Source organism: Curcuma longa, chromosome 3 (genome assembly GCF_044706935.1).
Source record: "Curcuma longa cultivar G26 ecotype Majalengka, Jawa Barat chromosome 3, ITB_CL_G26_1.1, whole genome shotgun sequence".
NCBI lineage: Eukaryota > Viridiplantae > Streptophyta > Magnoliopsida > Zingiberales > Zingiberaceae > Curcuma > Curcuma longa.
The window spans coordinates 16,723,169-16,741,862 of NC_133863.1; the positions used below are offsets into that span (position 1 = coordinate 16,723,169).

The 18,694-nt window shown below is 40.8% G+C and overlaps 5 protein-coding genes across 5 annotated transcripts; 2 read left to right on the forward strand and 3 right to left on the reverse strand.

Annotated features, from left to right (window-relative positions):
- The first annotated feature begins 1,348 nt into the window (after positions 1 to 1,348).
- On the forward strand, positions 1,349 to 5,034 carry LOC141823292 (IQ domain-containing protein IQM3-like). The gene is made up of 9 exons (XM_074710556.1): positions 1,349 to 1,683; positions 1,788 to 1,902; positions 1,999 to 2,070; positions 2,449 to 2,537; positions 2,903 to 2,990; positions 3,420 to 3,566; positions 3,677 to 3,769; positions 4,202 to 4,303; positions 4,412 to 5,034. Exons 1-9 carry the CDS (start codon positions 1,424 to 1,426, stop codon positions 4,865 to 4,867), a joined length of 1,422 nt encoding a protein of 473 aa, XP_074566657.1. The 5' UTR covers positions 1,349 to 1,423; the 3' UTR covers positions 4,868 to 5,034.
- Positions 5,035 to 6,182: 1,148 nt separating this feature from the next.
- LOC141825731 (uncharacterized) lies at positions 6,183 to 6,942 on the forward strand. Its single transcript, XM_074713117.1, has 2 exons — positions 6,183 to 6,604; positions 6,684 to 6,942. The coding sequence occupies exons 1-2, from the start codon at positions 6,190 to 6,192 to the stop codon at positions 6,761 to 6,763; spliced, it is 495 nt and encodes a 164-aa protein (XP_074569218.1). The 5' UTR covers positions 6,183 to 6,189; the 3' UTR covers positions 6,764 to 6,942.
- A 598-nt stretch (positions 6,943 to 7,540) lies between these two features.
- On the reverse strand, positions 7,541 to 9,585 carry LOC141825270 (uncharacterized). The gene is made up of 4 exons (XM_074712656.1): positions 9,062 to 9,585; positions 8,387 to 8,973; positions 7,793 to 8,308; positions 7,541 to 7,709 (listed from the first exon to the last, which is right to left on the reverse strand). The coding sequence occupies exons 1-4, from the start codon at positions 9,291 to 9,293 to the stop codon at positions 7,560 to 7,562; spliced, it is 1,485 nt and encodes a 494-aa protein (XP_074568757.1). The 5' UTR covers positions 9,294 to 9,585; the 3' UTR covers positions 7,541 to 7,559.
- Positions 9,586 to 11,139: 1,554 nt separating this feature from the next.
- Positions 11,140 to 12,621, reverse strand: LOC141825182 (linolenate hydroperoxide lyase, chloroplastic-like). Its single transcript, XM_074712566.1, is given in 3 exon segments — positions 11,140 to 11,944; positions 11,946 to 12,590; positions 12,592 to 12,621. Coding segments are annotated over 3 exon segments (1,467 nt in total). The 3' UTR covers positions 11,140 to 11,152.
- Positions 12,622 to 15,422: 2,801 nt separating this feature from the next.
- LOC141825623 (fatty acid hydroperoxide lyase, chloroplastic-like) lies at positions 15,423 to 17,041 on the reverse strand. The gene has a single exon (XM_074713006.1). It carries the CDS (start codon positions 16,984 to 16,986, stop codon positions 15,529 to 15,531), a length of 1,458 nt encoding a protein of 485 aa, XP_074569107.1. The 5' UTR covers positions 16,987 to 17,041; the 3' UTR covers positions 15,423 to 15,528.
- Positions 17,042 to 18,694: the final 1,653 nt, after the last annotated feature.

The window sequence follows — 18,694 nt, forward strand, 5'->3', positions numbered from 1 at the left end:
TTTATTAATATTTATGAATAAAATCATATTCATTAATAAAATTTTTATTAACATGTTAAATAAATAAACTTTTAAAATAAATAAAAAAATTTTAAATTATCAAATTTAATAACCAATTAAATAAGTAAAAATTTTAATAATCAAATAAATTTGAATTGAGAATCCAAATGAATTAATTTAAAATAGTTCAAGTTCATAAAAAAATATTAAATTAAAATAATAATTTTAATAATTTAATTTATTTTAAATTTAACTTGATTATTTGATAACATCTTAAAATTTGACTCAACTTAATTTATTTACCGCCCGCTCTATTTGCAATATCAGACACATAAAGAGGCGTGGATTAATAAATAATGACTAACCTTCAATATAAAAATAAGGATAACAATGAACGGTCCTAATTATTCAGTAATTTAAAAGGCATTTTTTTAAAAAAAAAAAGTAAAAAATATTTCACCATATTTCTCATATCAAAATGCCTTCCAGAATCCAGTACATATAACAACTATTAAATAATTATTACAATATAAAAAATATATTAATTTAGATCAATCAAACAATTTTCTATATTAATTTTTTATCAACTTGATTAAAACTATTTAAATTATTTCAACATAGTTAAAATTATCATAATATTACTACAATAATATAGCAGCAGCCAATTAATTTTAATTTTTGATTAATTTTAAATAATTTCAATCAAATTGATAAAAAAAATTATATAAGTTCAGAGTGTCGTGTATTTACCATCGATCTTATATTATTGTTATGGTAGCTTACATAAAATTTAGATTACTTAGAGCTTGTTTTATTTTGAATCCTTATACCTGAAGACCAAGTAAAAGTAAATGAGAAACTTGATGATGATTGAATTCTAAAAGGTTTGTAAATATTATTTTGATCACTATAGCAAAAAATTTAAATTAGATTTAATATATATATATTTTATTTCTAATGTGCAAGGTTTTCACAGGACACGTCTAAAACTTGAAGTTGGTGCATATCTGATTAAAGGTCTAAGAATTTTAGGGCACACTCAGAATAATACAAGGTGACTATATATAGTAAAAGAAGAGGTTTATCCTAGTGTATTAATTAAAAAGGAAATTAGTAGATTTTATTTTGAGCTTATTCATTATTTGAATAAAAAAATATGTATATTTTTTATTTTTTAAAAATAATTTAATGCTCGGAATTTAATCGATCGAGAATGGAGATGATGTCATTGCTGTTGTCGTCCTCGGGCCACCGTGCGTCAGCAGGTAGATTTAAGAATTGAGTAAGAACAATAATGGTTCCACCCACTGTCAGCTTCCTCTTCAATTATATGAAGTACAGGCATCATCTCAGCTCAACTACTCTTCTCCAGTCTCTCCAGAAGAACAGTCTCCACTGCGACTCTGTCCTTCCACACTGAGACATGCAAGTGGAGCCACTCTCCATCCTCCGGGGTAGCCTCGATCATGCTCCGCCGGCATTCCCGCTTCCCGAGGAGTCCGAGTCTCCGGGATCTGGCCAAGATCCGGCCTTCCTGAAGGGGATGGAGGTCTCCGAAGACGGAGGATGTCGCTCTTCCAACCCGCCAGAATCGGCGGCGGCCACCAAGCTCCAGAAGGTATACAGGAGCTACCGCACCCGCCGCAGGCTAGCGGACTCCGCTGTCGTCGCCGAAGAGCTATGGTAATTAGATTAAAGAAAGAGTTCCTTTTTTGGCTTACTCTTTTGGTTTTGGATTAAGATGGAGGATGAAAATTTTGCTATTTTTCTGTCGGTGAATTTGGAAGGTGGCAGGCGATAGAATTTGTTCAGCTCAACCGTAGTACGGTGTCGTTCTTCGATCACGTGAAACAGGAGTCAGTGGTCTCGCGATGGAATCGCATCAAATTGAATGCTTCTAAGGCTCGTTTGCATATCCCTTGGCCTTTTCGTTCCTTTTTGTGCTCTAGATTTCGGTAGCAACTGAATTAAGCTTTATTTTGGGGTTTTTTTTTTCAGGTTGGTCAGGGCTTATCCAAGGACGCCAAATTTAAAGCCCTCAAACTCGCTTTTCAACACTGGATTGAAGCCGTACGTATTCAAAATCTTCATTTTCCTTCTCTCTTTTATTGTTATTTTCATTCTTCTGCTGTGGATTATCGACTAGCTCTTACATTCATACACTATTAGCCTTTTTTGCTTCACATATAGAGTGATGACTGAAGACTGGAAAGTCATCTTTAATTATTGAACCTTTTGTTCTTATCTTTAATTATTGAACCTTTTATTTTATTTATTTATTTATTTTTGAAAACTAAAACCAAGGAATCTTTTATATTGACTTAGGGATGGGTCTAACTTTTTCTTCTTCTTATTTTTAATTGACAGTATCCATCTCTTGGAAGATAATTTGAGCTTAAGTAAATGGATTTTCTTCTTGATTGCTCACTCATTATTTAATTTCTTTAGATTGATCCAAGACATCGATATGGCCATAATCTGCATATTTATTATGAAGAATGGCGCAAAAGTGAAGCAGGTCAGCCTTTCTTCTACTGGTAAGTGATAGACTCCCTCCTATCCTCTCTCTTTTCTTGATTATTTTAATTTATCTTCTTTTTGTACTTTAAAAACTTTTACATCTTCCCAACAACTATCTTTTCGTTTTAAAAATATGATATTGTTTAAAGTGTCTCATCCAGCAGAACAAAGTCTCAAGATCTTGAGGCTTACCATGAGGGATGAGCATCTTTACCATGAGTATTTGCTGTATGCTAACACATTATATTGTTGAAGAATGATAAGTCCTTCATCGTTCTATTCTTTCCCTGCATTGATGCTTAATCTAGGGTAAATAATCTATTCAAGTGAGACAGATTGTTGTAATGGCCTACCTCATATAGTATGTGATACTTTTATGCAGGTTGGATATTGGCGATGGCAGAGATTTGGATCTTAAACAGTGTCCAAGGTCATTCCTTAGGAAGCAATGTGTCAAATATCTTGGTCCTGTAAGAATCTCTCCCTTTAATCCTGTAGGAGAACATTTTTTACTCAAAGAGAGCTTGTGCAATTGATTTATCCAGAAGATAGATGCGATATGGCAATATCTCAATAATCCCAAATAACACAAAGCACTCATGTCCTATCTTATTTGGGTGGTGCATTTGTGCGTGAGTTGCTGAAAGGCTGAAGCTTGTTATATAAATTTAAAACGCAAACAAATATTTCTTCATTTTGTCTAATTTTAGTAGCTGATGGAAGATGGATAAATAGTTATCTAATTTTAGTAGCTGATGAAAGACGGTTAAATATTAGCTTTTTTCAGAGTAATGTTACTTGATGTTTATGGAACACAATTAAACATTACCTGGAGCTTAGTTTATCTGAAATGAAGCTCCAAACTGCAAGCTTAACCCCTTATATCTAACATTCTTCAGCAAGAACGGGAACACTATGAATATGTTCCACTAGATGGCAAAATTGTGCACAGACAAACCGGAGTTCTTTTAGACACAACTTCGGCAGCCAAAGGAGGAAAATGGATTTTTGTCATGAGCACATCCAGCAAATTATATGCTGGTCAGGTAACTCATCTAACTTGCTGGTCTTCAAGCCAGATTTGCAGTATTGAAGTTGGTCATAATATCATTCTGATGCTTCTCTCAAGTCAATAACTGATAACTTTTAATTGCAGAAAAAGAAAGGAATATTTCACCATTCCAGCTTCCTTGCTGGGGGAGTTACTGTAGCAGCTGGGAGATTCACTGCTGAAAACGGGATGCTCAAGGTAGAATATGCACTTTCTTGTAAATGATATTAAGTTCAATTGCAGTTTGTCATGATTTAATCTTCTCCATATGCTCATGCCAAGTCATTCAAAACTTGTGTTGCTGGATATGTGATGGATTATATATTTAAACTGCTGAAAGAAGATATGTTAACGGAATTAAAGAGAAAGGAGTGGGAGTTCAAAACTCCATCCTTTCTAGTTTCCATATTGCTGAGTGAGGCTTTTTAAGTGAGCTTAAATACTAAGGTACTCCCACCTACCTAGGTATTTTGAGCTGAATTGGGCTCCTTCTTGGACTGTAACAATAATAAATAATTTTTTATGTTCACCAATTCTTCCATATCATAATTAGTTACTTCCCATGCATCTTTCAAAAGATGTGAATTCATTTATTTGTTTAAATGCTAAGGTTGTTTGGTTGGCTTGCAGCGTATTTGGGCTTATAGTGGGCATTACCGACCGACCAAGGAGAACTTCAACAACTTTTTAAGCTTCCTCAAGGAAAACCATGTTAATCTGGATGAAACTGAGGTAATGCTACTTGTGATGCCCTTTTATGTAGCATGGTAGTGCTGGCTTGTTCCGCAAATGTGTAGCTGGAGTTTACAGATCTGTACTTCTCAATCTTTTAATCCTCAGATAATGTCATCATCCAACGAAGATTACTACGAGGATGCAGATAATCCTCAGCTAGAACAGGTGATTGAATCAATGAAAGTTTCTAAAACTCCTCAACTAGCTCTGCCTTTAGAAGCAACAAGGATGGCAGCTTCAGAACCAACTGCAGAATCTGAATCGGCTGTCCAACTTCAAGTCAAGTACCAAAGAACTTTATCTGGTGGCCTTCAGAGTCCAAGAACTGATGTGTCTAAGAAAGCCATTCTAGAGAGGATAAATTCAAAAAGGAAAGCAAGTTCTTATCAGTTGGGTCATCAGCTTTCTTCTAAATGGTGCAGTGGAGCTGGTCCTAGAATTGGATGCGTTGCAGATTATCCATTTGAGGTCAGATTACAAGCATTAGAGTTTGTAAATCTCTCACCAAAGATACTCACGCCACCAAAAGGCCAATCGAGCAAGAACTTAGCGACCCCTTGATACAACATCACATATCGTCTACCATTTTTAAACCAGGTTCTGTCATATCCATGTCTGAAGTACCCTGTTTCAGTATTAGCAATCTTCTTATCTGTATAATTATAACAGCTATTGTTTAATATGTAGTAGCCGCTACAATAATAATAAAATAATAATATTTTTAAAAATTTCCTTATCAAAATTTTAATTACCTTTTACCTATAAACTCTTGGACTCAAACTAAACAAACTTGACCAAACCCCATCAGTTCTAAACCCACTCTCCTCCAATCATGGCTTACAAGGCGGCTCAACCGGCCGGCGAGGTAGGCCAAGAAGTTGACATGATCCATGCCGATCTATTGTATGATTGCGATGGTCAATTAAATGTTGGATGTTGATTTGGAATAAGATGCACATGCTCTTCTAGTTCAATTCAATTCTTGCCTTTCGATTCTAACCAACTGTTTGGTTTAATCAACTCGATTGGATCATTGATTATGGAGATCCTTTTCAAAATAAGGTCTAAATTTTTTAAATTTTTCAAAAGAATTTTCTTTAATTTGCATACGATGTTCTACAAATTAAATGTTAGTTAAAGGCTAATCTGTTAATCAGTTTTTAATTATAATTAGTAGATTTTTGTTAGAGTATTTTATTTTTAAAAAATAATACCTTAGTATATCATATTATTGAGAGTATTTACAAGGTTAAAATGGATAAAAACATGCATTTTTAGATTATATCTTGATTGTCACAAACTTTATATCAAATACTAGCTTGAAAGTTACAAATAAACTTGTGATGGATTTTTTATAAAATAGTTCTTTTTTTGAAAAAATTACTATTAATGTTTTCATGACTAAAATTATCACACGTGAATAATATTTTTTTTATCAAATGTAATCTTGAACTTGTTATTGATTTTTATAATTGTACATGTTCGATTTGGATCATATTATATCAATTAAAATAATTCTCAATCTCAACGCCCCCAACTTCTACAATTATTTTGGTCTACCCAACTATTAAAATTAGGAGCATCTAATTTAACTGATGTGTAGTTTCCTTCTAATCTAATTTTAAATTTAAGCTCATCCTTTAGAGGTTTGATTTGATAAATAATTAATGAGTATTACAAATTTAAGATATATAATACTTAAAAATAAATAAATATGAAATTAAATGAAATAATGTGTAGAAAAAAATCCATAAACAATGTCAAAATGTATATTTAATAAAATAAAGAAATATTAGTGAAAAAAAAGTATATAAATGCGTTAAAAACTCCACTGATATATCAAATCAACGAGGTAGACGAGGCGTCGACGCCTTATCCCGCCGATGGCTCCAGCTCCATTCTCCTCCTCCGCCTCATCCTCGCAGCACAAGAACCTCCGCAAAGGCCCAACGGAGCGGGGCGCAGAGCCGGGCATGCGTATTCGGCACCGCACGGCCTCATTCAAGGGCCGCACCTCGCCGCCGGAGAACCGCCAACTGCGGAGGCCCGAGCTGCTCGCGCGCGGCGTGGAGGCGTCGGCGGCGGAGGAGCGGAGGGTGCCGGAGAAGCTTCTGGTAAACGTGACGGTGCAGCGCAGCCTCGGGCCCGTGCAGGTGGTGGCGCCCACCAACTGGACCGTCGGCGACCTGGTGGCCGCGGCGCTGCGTTGCTACGTGGAGGAGGGCAGGCGGCCGCCAGTGCCCGCGGACGTCCCCTCCTCCACCTTCACCCTCCATTACTCCCAGTTCAGCCTCGAACGTGAGCAGTAACTAACCACAGCAAAACCTTTTCAAAACTGGAGATACTTACAACGCTGATTAATCCTCTTAATCACCAGGCTTGAATTCCCAAGAAAAGCTTATCAATTTGGGATCAAGAAGCTTCTTCCTCTGCTTCAAGCCTGCCCTTGTTTCATAAAGAATCGGAGATACCGCAGTAGCTGAAGCTTCTCCGTCGACGACGACTACTTGCGCGCAACAAACCGAAGCATCTCATGGTTAAGTTTCCTGAATTGCGCCGCGCCTTAGAAAGAATAAAATAAACACATATTTTCATTAGCAAACATATATGTTAATCAAAGTCTCTGTGAAGATTTTAATCACCATTTAATATTTTATGCGTCTGTCTTCTTTTGAAAATATAAGTTCTCACTCTTTAGCCAACAAATAACAGTGTTTAGAAATTTCACCACAAGTATTGTGCTCCTATGGGTTTAGGGAAGAGGAAAATGATGAATGTGTTCAATTTTTGCACACTTCATTTTGTGTTGATTAAAAATGGATGATTCATGACAAGGATAGAAGGGAAGTCAATCGAGTTGTAGAGTGCAAGAATAATGAGTTGTAGGTTCTTATCCAATCTATCCCTCCCGAGTAAATAGGGCAGTAAGGCTAGCTTCATGACTTCATTTGTCTCTTTAAAGCTGCCAAATCTGACATTTCATTATGGATCTCCGTAGCCATTATTGAGATCGTTCGTGATCACTGTAGCATTATTGTGATGGCTAGCCAATGTCCTTGCATTCGATGCCAACTTTTGCATCGAACTGTTTTTTTCTTCACTGTGGATCACTGTTATTAAGCATGTTCTTCGTCAAACAAAAACTGTCTAGCAGAAGAAGATCAAGTTGAAACGAATAACGATGTTCGCTCTGAAACAGTAGTCATTCCAAATAATATATAAAATGACTCAACCTCAAACGCAGCTGCAATGCCTATGATTCTCTGAGTTTCCCAGTTTTAGGAACAATCATTACATCGAAATCGCTCAGAATCCACTCAGCCTCTGCATGATCATCGACATAGATCTCTGTTCCAACATCCAGCGAAGTCCACTTCCTCCTTGCTGGAGGTGTGTCTGGCTCCTACACCAAATCACTGAACATTCAGCCTGATATCCAACAAGCAACGAGACCCAAAGAGGCCAAAACTGAGAGAATTCACTGACCTGATAAAAATAGAGAGCCTGGGACATCCTGCCAACATCAAGCTCCCAAGTCCTCGGATCGCCCACCCAGCCATCTCCCTTCTTTGTAGGGTACCCATATTCCCCCCATACGGGATGAGGCAGTATCTGCAGTATCTCCTGTGGCTGGGGATTGCTGTAAGGATCGCAGAACCTGTAGGGACTCTCCGGGTGCTTGGCGTTCCCCGGAAAGCAATAGACGTGATAGGCGCTGTATGGGAAACGCGCAGTATCAGTCCGGTGAACTCGAGTGCCATCGGAGAAGGTGTGGTATGGTGGGCACTCGTAGAGGCTGTCGGGCCGGCACCAGGCTTTGGTGTTCGGGTTCAGTATCATCTCGCTGTATCGAGTGACGTCGGTCGTCACATTGCCGTCGCAGGGGTCGCCATTGTTCTTCCAGCAGCTTCCCATGTCCATCAGGTAAAACTGGCTGCTCGGACCTCCACCTTTTATGATCTCCAGCGTGAGCCTCACCTTGAAGTCCGGAGATTCTGGGATCTACGCGTGTAGCAGCAAATGTTATTGCAGATTTAGGAGAAGACAGGAGGGGTGAATAGATTCGATTCGATTGCTTACGATTTTGGTCATGCCTCTGGTGTCATAGTGATAGCCCCCAGAGAGCCCCCTTGTGGCATCAGATCGCAGGTAGAGCATGAGCCATGGGTACTTCTTGGTGGTTCTGAGAACGTGGTGAAAGGACCAGCCGCCCTTCCCCATTTCTTTCTCCCATGTCACGGAGAAGAACGATATGTCGTGCTTCTCCAATTTGGAATCTCCGTCGAGATCATAGGTCCCAAAGAACCTGCCCCAGAGCTTGGTCCCTTGCAAGGAAGTGTAGTTGTGGAACACCAGCGGCTGGTTCATGCACCCTTTGCCAAAGCACGGAAACCTTTTCTCAGGCGGGAAAGGTCCGATCTTCTTGCCGTTTTCCGGGCAGAGACCCGCGGAGGTGTCCAAATTTCCGTTCTTGAGCATGATCATCCAGAACTGCCACGGCGCGGGGACGTCGTCCACCTCGCACTTCGTCCCCAGGTAGATCTCCTTCTCGACGGCGTAGAGGTCGACATCCCTGATGCATTGGAGCGAAGCTCCGCGGAAGGGATCGCCGACGCTGAGCTTGTTGTCTTTCTCGGTCACCCTGTGCGACACGTTTCCGCTATCGCCTGCAACACGAATTCCGCCATTAGGTGAAGACTGGAATGGATTGTTCAGGAGAAGTAGTGGGGGAAATGGGAAACGATGGAGACCGACCGATGTCGAAGCAATCGGCCAAGCGGGGGCTGCCCATTCCAGGGGCCTCTGCGCCGACCTCATTGCAGAAGTTCCAGGCCTCCAGAGCAAGCCTCAGACCGTCCTTTCGCATCCCGGGGTCTCCCACTGCTGAAATGTATTCGGTTTCGCCGCCGACGAAGATCGGAAAGAGAAAACAGCCGACGGCCACCAAAAGTGGGAGGGCAGGGGGCAGGCCTGCTGAAGCCGCCATGGATGTCGAGGGAAACCCCAGTGGCTGTGTTTTATCGTCACTCTCGAGGGTGATGGGAAAGCAGCTCGGTCACGCAGTCCATGCAGTCGGTCTTAACTGCCCAATTAGCTTAAGATCCTTTTTCAGTTAAATGTCTGCTCTGCATGCTCTGCTGCCTGCTCTCCTCCGCCGGCCTTTATTCTTCTCCACTGAACTTCGCAGCCTGCTCTCCTCTTTCGTGCAATCTCCTCCCCAAGCTCCGCCTTGTGCTCTTCTCCGTCGAGCTCTGCCGCAGATTACCTTCCGATCTCTGTCGACCTGTGCTCTTGAATTAGTGTCTCTGAACTGTGCTCTTGAATTAGTGAGCTGATGCTTTCCAGCTGGTTGTTGTACCACTCACCACCATACTGTTTTCCCTAATTGATCTAATAATTTCCAAGCTCCTATTTTTGCTCTTTTAAGCTTGCTCAATGCAGTTTCTACTGCACGCAATTATGTCAAATTATTACTGCATTTGCATAATTATAATGTTTGTTCATAACTCTAAATCCTGTTTAGTTGAAGTATGAGAAGTAAAACTTCTTTATGTTTGAGCATTTAGGAGAGATCGATCATAAGAAAGAATGTGGGATATAAGACTTAGATTTGACTGACTGCCTCTGTTTGGCTGCTTCATGTTTGGAAGGATGGGGAAGGATGAAATGGAAGTGTAATAAGAAAGAAGATGACATGTAAGGCTATGATGGTTGAAGAACTGAGTCGAATGAAACTGAATGGAATACAAAATAGTTTAGTTCATTTAACCCTATCGTCCCATTCGACTCGTTTGAGTTGTCTAATATGAGACAGTTTGCTTGGCTCATTTGGTTCGCTTGATCATTTGTCATCAAATCTCTCAGCTCAATGGCCCTAATCAAGATTGTATAGTTTGTACCATATTATACACATTTTTCTAACAAGCGATGTTGGCTTATACATGACATGAATAAATCTGCCCTTGTTACACTAGTAATTCACCAAGTCAAGTCAACACTCTAAATTTGAAGTAGGTCAACCACTCATCTTTTATGGTCAAACCTTAACAACTTGAAGATATTTTCAACGTCTATGGTCAAACCACTCTCTATAACAATCCCTTCGTGATCATCATTAAATGGTTAGTAATAGAAATAGGCCACAATTGAATGGCCATTTACCTAGAGTTTCAACCCATGTCTAAATTGAGCAAGGTTAAGTCCAGCCACACACTTCATATCATGGGTAAAAGGATTTCAGACAACTTTTCCTTTCTTTAACACCGCCATCCCAGGGTAAAAGGATTACAATCATCTGTAAGGAAATAAATCGATAAACTGCAGTTGACCCCGGAGAAGATAAAATTAGCTTTTGTCCGCCAATAAACCAATGATCAGAGGCTAATACAATGATCTCATGTCATTATATGTCTAAAATGCCATCGAGATTTGAGATTCAAACCTTCTACCTTTCAAAGGCTTTCAATCGAGTCCGTGTAATATAATTTAATGGAAGGGATTTAATCTTATTATTTTTATCTTAAATTTTGCACAAGAAGGCATACAATCGCGTCCTTTTCCATTAAAAATTTTGCACAAGATTTTTAAAATAATTAGATAGAGCAAGACGCTTATTGTTCGCACCATGTGTTTTTTTTTAAAAAAAATGTTTTAAGTATATAATAAATATTTTTTTTTGAAAGTGAAAAATAACATTTGTTGGAAAACACAATTTATTCGACGGTCGTCGGCTACCGTTGAAATTGACCAAATTAAACGCCTCCTCCATATTCTGTCTCGTCGTTTAGTGTTCCATCGTTCAATTGCGCCGCTACGTTGCTGATCCGATCCCCTCTGGCCTCTGCCCTACTCTATAGGAACGGCGGCAGCCGCCTTCTCTAGCTTTGTCACCGTGAAGCCGTCGTCGGCGCATACAAACTCGTCGTAGCGGAGGAAGATGTTCGCTAGCAGCAGACACGCCGTCTCCACCACATAGTCCTTTGCGGCGCATTGTTTGTTATCTGCCGTCGGCGTCCCTGTCTGCGGTCCGTTCGACCAGAATAGGTACTTGAGCATCTCCTTCCCGGCGGCGCCTATGAACCGCTCCGGCGAGAATGACTCTGGGTCCTCGAACACCACCGGATCCCGCATCACCAGCGGCTGGTACCCGCACAGTAGCTCGCCCTTGCGCACCTGGAACGCCGCCTCGTGTGATTGCAGTGTGAAGTCGATCCGTGCTCGTCCATATTGTAGTGGTACCGGCGGGTTCAGACGTAGCGTCTCGTACACCGTCTGTGCCCGCACTAGCTCCATCTCCCGCACCGCCTCGAAACCTGGTCTCGCCTCCCCTGGCCTCCCCTGCATCACCCTCCTCACCTCCTCGCGCAGCCGCTCACGCAGCCCTGTCTTGTCGGTTCCGACGGTGGTTAGCAGCGTCGGCAGGAAGATGGAGAAGCCACCGAAGGCGTTGAACCCCAGCACGAATAGGATGTTGTTGATGGCATCCTTCTTGTCAATGCCATACTCTATTTTCGCGCGTAGCACCACCTCCTCCCCGTGCTTCTCCACGAACTCGTAGAGCTTGCGGTAGACGCCGCTGATGAAGAAGGAGGGGTAGGGGATGGAGTGGAGCAGGATCTCCTGCAGCGGCTGCGGGAAAGTTTGGGACGCTGGTGGTGGGCATCACCTGTAGAGCAAGCCACGTATCGAGCTTGGCGAAACCTTTGGCTCCGATCTCAGGCGACGCTGATGGATCGGCACCGACGATGCTCCGGCAAAGGAAGGCGAAGATGCACTGTTGGAGGGGGACGAGGCCAGAGGCGGATCCGCCTTTGGCGATCTCGCGCTCCATGGTATCAAACATGACGTCGAAGTTCGAGTGGAAGGAAGAGACCCAAGTGGCGGCACTCCGCTTGAGGAGGTCGAGGCAGAAGCTCTTGACCCTGGCGTGAGCAGGCTCAGAGGGGTCTAGGTACACGAGGACGCGGGTGCCGCCGGTGAAGCTAAGGCTAGGCATATAGTCGCCGACGAGAACATTGCGCTTGTCGACGAGGGATCGGTCGAAGAGGACGGAGAAGGAGGAGCAGTCGAGTACGGCCACTACTCGAGGGTCGACGCCGACAAAGAAGGGGAAGGTGGGCGGCATGTTGGTACGGAACACGGTGCTTTTGTGCTTCGCGACGCGGCTCCGGAAGAAGGTCTCGGGGCCTTGGAACCAGAAGTAGTCCAGCCGATCCTTCAGAGGGCCCAACAATGGCAGGCCGTAGCCCCCCGGAATTGACTTCGTCGGCAGCGCCGCCGCCTCGATATGGCGGCGATATGGCAGATGCCCACATTATAGCTACTATTATTGTTTTCCCAATATTTTACAACTCATATAACAATTTTTATCAATCACATAAGTTTATTTAAACCCCCACGTTAAATGAATTCTAATAAATTTGATTCAACATGCTTTTGATAGAAAATCATCACATGAGATTGTTTTTAATTTTTTATTTTGGTCACTGTCGTGTCTTCCAACCAATAAGAAAATATATATAGAACAATTGATAATTTTAACATTTTTATGGACACAATTGCTTCTTCTAACAAAATATCTAGAACATTTGACTAAAGTGGACCTCCATGCTTTTGGAATTTATCAAACAAGTTTTTTTTTTAAAAAAATCTTCCTTTTTGTCAACTAAAACACGTTTATTTTCCCCAAATACAAAACAAAAGGTATCTTTCTTCTTTTTGTCAACTAAAAGACGTGTATTTTCCCCAAATACAAAAGGTATCTTTCCTTTTGTATTGCTGAATGACAACTTAGTCATATCTTTCGTTCGTGATTGATGTTTGACAAAATAAATTTTTATATTTATTTTCTTAAACATATATTATAGATTTAAATTCAATATGTGGGATGCAACCTTCCACCATAAGATTCGATATAGAAGGAGTTTGTTGCCCCCGGAGCATAATTGAGTTGGTTATCTGTAGCAGAGTTGCAGAAGAGGGTAAAAATTGGCGAACAGCAAATACCTCCTATGTGATCAACTTCAATTTCGATTTACCTCTGTTTCTGAGGCATAAAGTTAGTTACGATAAGAATTATAGAAGAGGTAAGGTTTATCTGGACAAAGTCAAGATAAATTCTCCTTTTCGTCTAACTATAATTTCTCGATTTATCTACTCACGATATGATATGTAAAGAGTTTCATAAAATCTGTGTTTCAATCCATGTCTAAATTGAGCGAGATTGTCCAGCCAACTTCATATCGTGGGGAAAACGATTTCAGACAACTTTTCTCCTAAAATAGCAACGTCGTCCAATGATAATTGATCTCGTGTCATTATATGCCTAAAATATCACAGAGATTTGTGATTCAAACCTTTCACCTTTGGAAGGCTTTCGATATAATAGTATTTAATGGAAGGGATTTAATCTTATTATTTTTTATCTTAAATAAAAAAAACTAATGTAGAGATACCTCATAATCAAGCAAAAACTTAAATATTTAAATTATAAAAAAATGTATATCGAGAAGAGAGTTGGCATAACTATCGTTTTCCATTAAAAAAAGAGAAAAAATAAAAAAGAACGTCCATCAAATAGGCATAGTGAATGAATTGTCCGAATTACCATTTGATTAATATCATTTGATTGTATAGAAGCTAATTGTTAGCTCTATAATAGTAATATTATATTATTTTAATTTTATTTATTTGAGTAATAATTTAATTAAAATTATATTTCAATGAGTAAAATAAAAGATGAGGACTCCATAATACTTATTACATTTCAAATAAACATAATTCAATTATGATCAAGTGTTCAAAAGCTAACATGTATGATGGGGGATTGAAGAGTAATTTTAATTTTTTTATTAATTTTGTTGAATTAAATTTTAATAAATATTTTCATCTTTGCATCTTCAATCTATTTAAATTATTATTTAGTTGATTTATGAGAATTTTATTTTTTATTAATTTTTTATAAGATTTTGAGGATATTTTGATATTAATGCGCAAATCAATGAAATTATTATTTAATTGGTACTACATCATTTTTTATCAATATTAATATGTGAATTATTTCTTCCCAAATGTCGAGATTGTCTATCTCTTGATATTTAATTTTAAATTTTTTATTATGTAAATTAGAATTTTGAAGATATTTTTATTTTTGTAATGGGTCTTAAGTTTATTTAAATTATTATTTAGTTGGTTTTAAGATTTTATTTTTTTAATCAATAATAATTTACGATCAATGTTGTTTTTTTCTCAAACGTTAAATTTGATTGTCTATTTTTTGATATTCTTTTGTCAAATCAATATGTTTTAGTAGATTACTTTTGATATTCGTATGTGAATCAATGGAATAGTTATCCATTGCATCATTATTTTTGATATTTATGTGAAAATCAACAGAATCAATAGTCATCCACCATATTAATATAACTTATATAATATTGCTAGTAACAAAAACTAATTGCTAGCTTCTACAATATGCAAAAACTAATTGCTAGCTTCTATAAATAGTAAGTTTATATCATTTTAATTTTACTTGCATGACTAATAATATGATTAAATAATATTTCAACGAGTAAAATAAGTAATAAAAATTTCATTACAAAAATTAATATGTATCTATAATATCAAAAAGTTATTTGCTATTTTTTAAAAATATAGAAACTAACAAGTAAATGTTATAAAAGAGCAAGGATAATAGCAATTTGGATAGTTTATATTTGATGGTATATTTATCTAACTTTAATTGAACACATGACGTTAATCTAATTTTAATTGAAAAAATAGAACGTCATCTTTTGATTGTTGTTAAAAAAAAATTTGTTCATGATTTTTAAAATAATTAGATAAAGCAAGACGCTCCCCTTAATACGTAGCTTTTTGTTCGCGTCATCATGTTTTGCATATTTTAAGTATATAATAAATTAAAGATGGATGAAGTTAAGATAATATTTTTTTCATTTTGATAATATTTTTATTCATCTATTTATTTTCACACATACGATCGTAAAATTAATTATATGAGATAGTTAAAATGATAAAAAAAATTTTATATAATAAATTATTTTTTAAAGTGAACATTAGCTGGAAAACACAATTTATTCCACGGCTAAAGCTGAAATTGAATAGTAAGTAACTTTTATTGAAGCAAATTACACGCCCCTCCATTCCGTGTCGTTTACCGTTCCGTCGTTCAATTACGCCGCTAATCCCCTATGCCCTCTGCCCTACTCTGTAGGAACGGCGGCAGCCGCCTTCTCTAGCTTTGTCACCGTGAAGCCGTCGTCGGCGCATACAAACTCGTCGTAGCGGAGGAAGATGTTCGCTAGCAGCAGACACGCCGTCTCCACCACATAGTCCTTTGCGGCGCATTGTTTGTTATCTGCCGTCGGCGTCCCTGTTTGCGGTCCGTTCGACCAGAATAGGTACTTGAGCATCTCCTTCCCGGCGGCGCCTTTGAACCGCTCCGGCGAGAATGACTCTGGGTCCTCGAACACCACTGGATCCCGCATCACCAGCGGCTGGTACCCGCACAGTAGCTCGCCCTTGCGCACCTGGAACGCCGCCTCGTGTGATTGCAGTGTGAAGTCGCCCCGCGCTCGCCCGTACTGCAGTGGTACCGGCGGGTTCAGACGTAGCGTCTCGTACACCGTCGCCCGCACTAGCTCCATCTCCCGCACCGCCTCGAAACCTGGTCTCGCCTCCCCTGGCCTCCCCTGCATCACCCTCCTTACCTCCTCCCGCAGCCGCTCCCGCAGCCCTGTCTTGTCGGTTCCGACGGTGGTTAGCAACGTCGGCAGGAAGATGGAGAAGCCACCGAAGGCGTTGAACCCCAGCACGAATAGGATGTTGTTGATGGCATCCTTCTTGTCAATGCCATACTCTGTTTTCGCGCGTAGCACCACCTCCTCCCCGTGCTTCTCCACGAACTCGTAGAGCTTGCGGTAGACGCCGCTGATGAAGAAGGAGGGGTAGGGGATGGAGTGGAGCAGGATCTCCTGCAGCGGCTGCGGGAAATTTGGGACGCCAGTGGTGGGCATCAGCTGTAAAGCAAGCCACGTATCGAGCATGGCGAAACCTTTGGCTGCGATCTCAGGCGACGCTGATGGATCGGCACCGACGATGCTCCGGGTAAGGAAGGCGAAGATGAACTGTTGGAGGGGGACGAGGCCAGAGGCGGATCCGCCCTTGGCGATCTCGCGCTCCATGGTATCAAACATGACGTCGAAGTTCGAGTGGAAGGAAGAGACCCAAGTGGCGGCACTCCGCTTGAGGAGGTCGAGGCAGAAGCTCTTGACCCTGGCGTGAGCAGGCTCAGAGGGGTCGAGGTACACGACGACGCGGGTGCCGCCGGTGAAGCTAACGCTAGGCATATAGTCGCCGATGAGAACATTGCGCTTGTCGACGAGGGATCGGTCGAAGAGGACGGAGAAGGAGGAGCAGTCGAGTACGGTCACTACTCGAGGGTCGACTCCGACAAAGAAGGGGAAGGTGGGCGGCATGTTGGTTCGGAACACCGTGCTTTTGTGCGTCGCGACGCGGCTCCGGAAGAAGGTCTCCGCGCCTTGGAACCAGAAGTAGTCCAGCCGATCCTTCAGAGGGCCCAACACCGGCAGGCCGTAGCTCCCCGGAATTGACTTCGTCGGCAGCGGCGTCGCCGACGGCGATATTGCAGATGCCCACATTATAGCAACTAATTTGGCTTTGCTTCTTGTCCCCCTTCCTGCTTCGCTGCTTTGTTGGATCAAACATAAGCATGTTTTATGCTGCAATAATTCTTATGATTTTGACTGCCGATAAGGTTTTGGATGATTGGGGCCAAGCTGTGTAAACCAACGGACGATGGGGGGACACGTCCACCCGATAGCATTACGAACAGAATGGGGCTGTGCACTGAGCCCTAAATATGATTTTTTTAGTTCTTAATATACCATATTAAATATATAAAAATTTTATTATTGTTATGATAAAAATATTATTAAATAAGTTATTGATCTCAATTAATTGTGAGAGAAAAAAATAATTTAAAATTTTTCACTATTACTTTTAAATTAGAAATCTCAAATCTTATCTTCCCGACGAAACAAATTTTTTTCCCGATTTTTTAATTTCATAAATCTCTCTAATAATTTTGATGCCCTGATTGACAGCGACATCGACACGTTTAAATTATTTTATATTATCAATATTATTATTATTATATTTCCTTGGATCTTGGACAAGATATTTCAATTCATTCACGTGTTTCTGGCTAAAAAGATTTCTTTCACTTGTGGCGGTGGCCGACTTAACAGTCACGTTACGGCATCCAGATTCAACGGCTTCTTCAGATGGAACGTAAACTTTTGGACGGGCATAAGTAATTTTGAATGGCTACTATTCATCCAATTGTCTGGAATGGATAAAATAATAATCTTACTTCTCACGACTAAATTGCAAATACTAAATCTACCCAATGATCGTTACAAGCCAGAGACCATAAGTTTTGGTAGCTTGGGCCAATCTTCCGTTGACTCAAACCCAACGCAGCATCCTATTTTGAAACAATCAGCTTCCTACTCGATCGACTCAATCACAAAATCTTCGTTTATCTCTGCTTTCCTAAAAAAATGTTCCGGTTGAGAAGTGCGTCTGGACACGTCACCGAACCTTCCTCGCCGTAGGCGTTGAACCGATGGGGAAGAAGAGCAAGAGCGGTGCGAGCTTCAGGACCTCCCTTGAAGCTGGATCGCAACGGGACTGCTGGCCTTGAACAGTAGATAACGCTGGGGTGATGGCCGCTTCAAAGTAGCCTGAGACTCCGCCGGAGCCGATGAAGACCCGCAGCAGCTTCAGGAACGACCTGTGATCACAGGGAACGTCAGTAGGACGGCCAGGGGGTGCCCCGGCGCGACCACTCCGACGCTCAAGTTAGCAATGGCGAGAGGAAGAAGACGATGAACAGTAAAGGCTTGAGCGTGTAAAGAGAGTAAGAGAGTTCCGAGATGAGGCCCCTTTTACCTTCCGCGGGAGTGGTCTTTTAAGGAGAGATGAGCGTGTATCTGTCACGTCACCATTAAGAGGGTGTCCCATCATGATTAATGAGGTGTCAGGAACACTCGAGCACTATAGTCAAGAGTCCCATCTCTGGTAGGTAGCCGTCATGTCATTGCCCACGTGGGTGTTAGAGAAGGTGGCGATAATAAATGAAGGGCGTGGGCCAGTCAGAGAACATGATGGGACATGCCAGGACATTGTAAGGCGAGCCTGCTGAGGACTCGGATTCGGCCTAGTGAGGAGGATTCGGCAGGCTGCTGCCGGATGGAGGATTCGGCAGGCTGCTGCCGGATGGAGGATTCGGCAGGCTGCTGCCGGATGGAGGATTCGGCAGGCTGCTGCCGGATGGGTATTCGG

Bases quoted from the DNA above. Each gene is read 5' to 3' on its own strand.
- LOC141825731 (XM_074713117.1), top strand. From the start codon at position 6,190: ATGGCTCCAGCTCCATTCTCCTCCTCCGCCTCATCCTCGCAGCACAAG. The intron at 6,605-6,683 runs GTGAGCAGTAAC...CTTAATCACCAG, and splicing joins CTCCCAGTTCAGCCTCGAAC to GCTTGAATTCCCAAGAAAAG.
- LOC141825270 (XM_074712656.1), bottom strand. From the start codon at position 9,293: ATGGCGGCTTCAGCAGGCCTGCCCCCTGCCCTCCCACTTTTGGTGGCC. The intron at 8,974-9,061 runs GTCGGTCTCCAT...TTCGTGTTGCAG, and splicing joins GGCCGATTGCTTCGACATCG to GCGATAGCGGAAACGTGTCG. The intron at 7,710-7,792 runs GTCAGTGAATTC...GATTTGGTGTAG, and splicing joins AGGCTCTCTATTTTTATCAG to GAGCCAGACACACCTCCAGC.
- LOC141823292 (XM_074710556.1), top strand. From the start codon at position 1,424: ATGCAAGTGGAGCCACTCTCCATCCTCCGGGGTAGCCTCGATCATGCT. The intron at 2,071-2,448 runs GTACGTATTCAA...TAATTTCTTTAG, and splicing joins TTCAACACTGGATTGAAGCC to ATTGATCCAAGACATCGATA. The intron at 4,304-4,411 runs GTAATGCTACTT...TTTAATCCTCAG, and splicing joins TTAATCTGGATGAAACTGAG to ATAATGTCATCATCCAACGA.
- LOC141825623 (XM_074713006.1), bottom strand. From the start codon at position 16,986: ATGTGGGCATCTGCAATATCGCCGTCGGCGACGCCGCTGCCGACGAAG.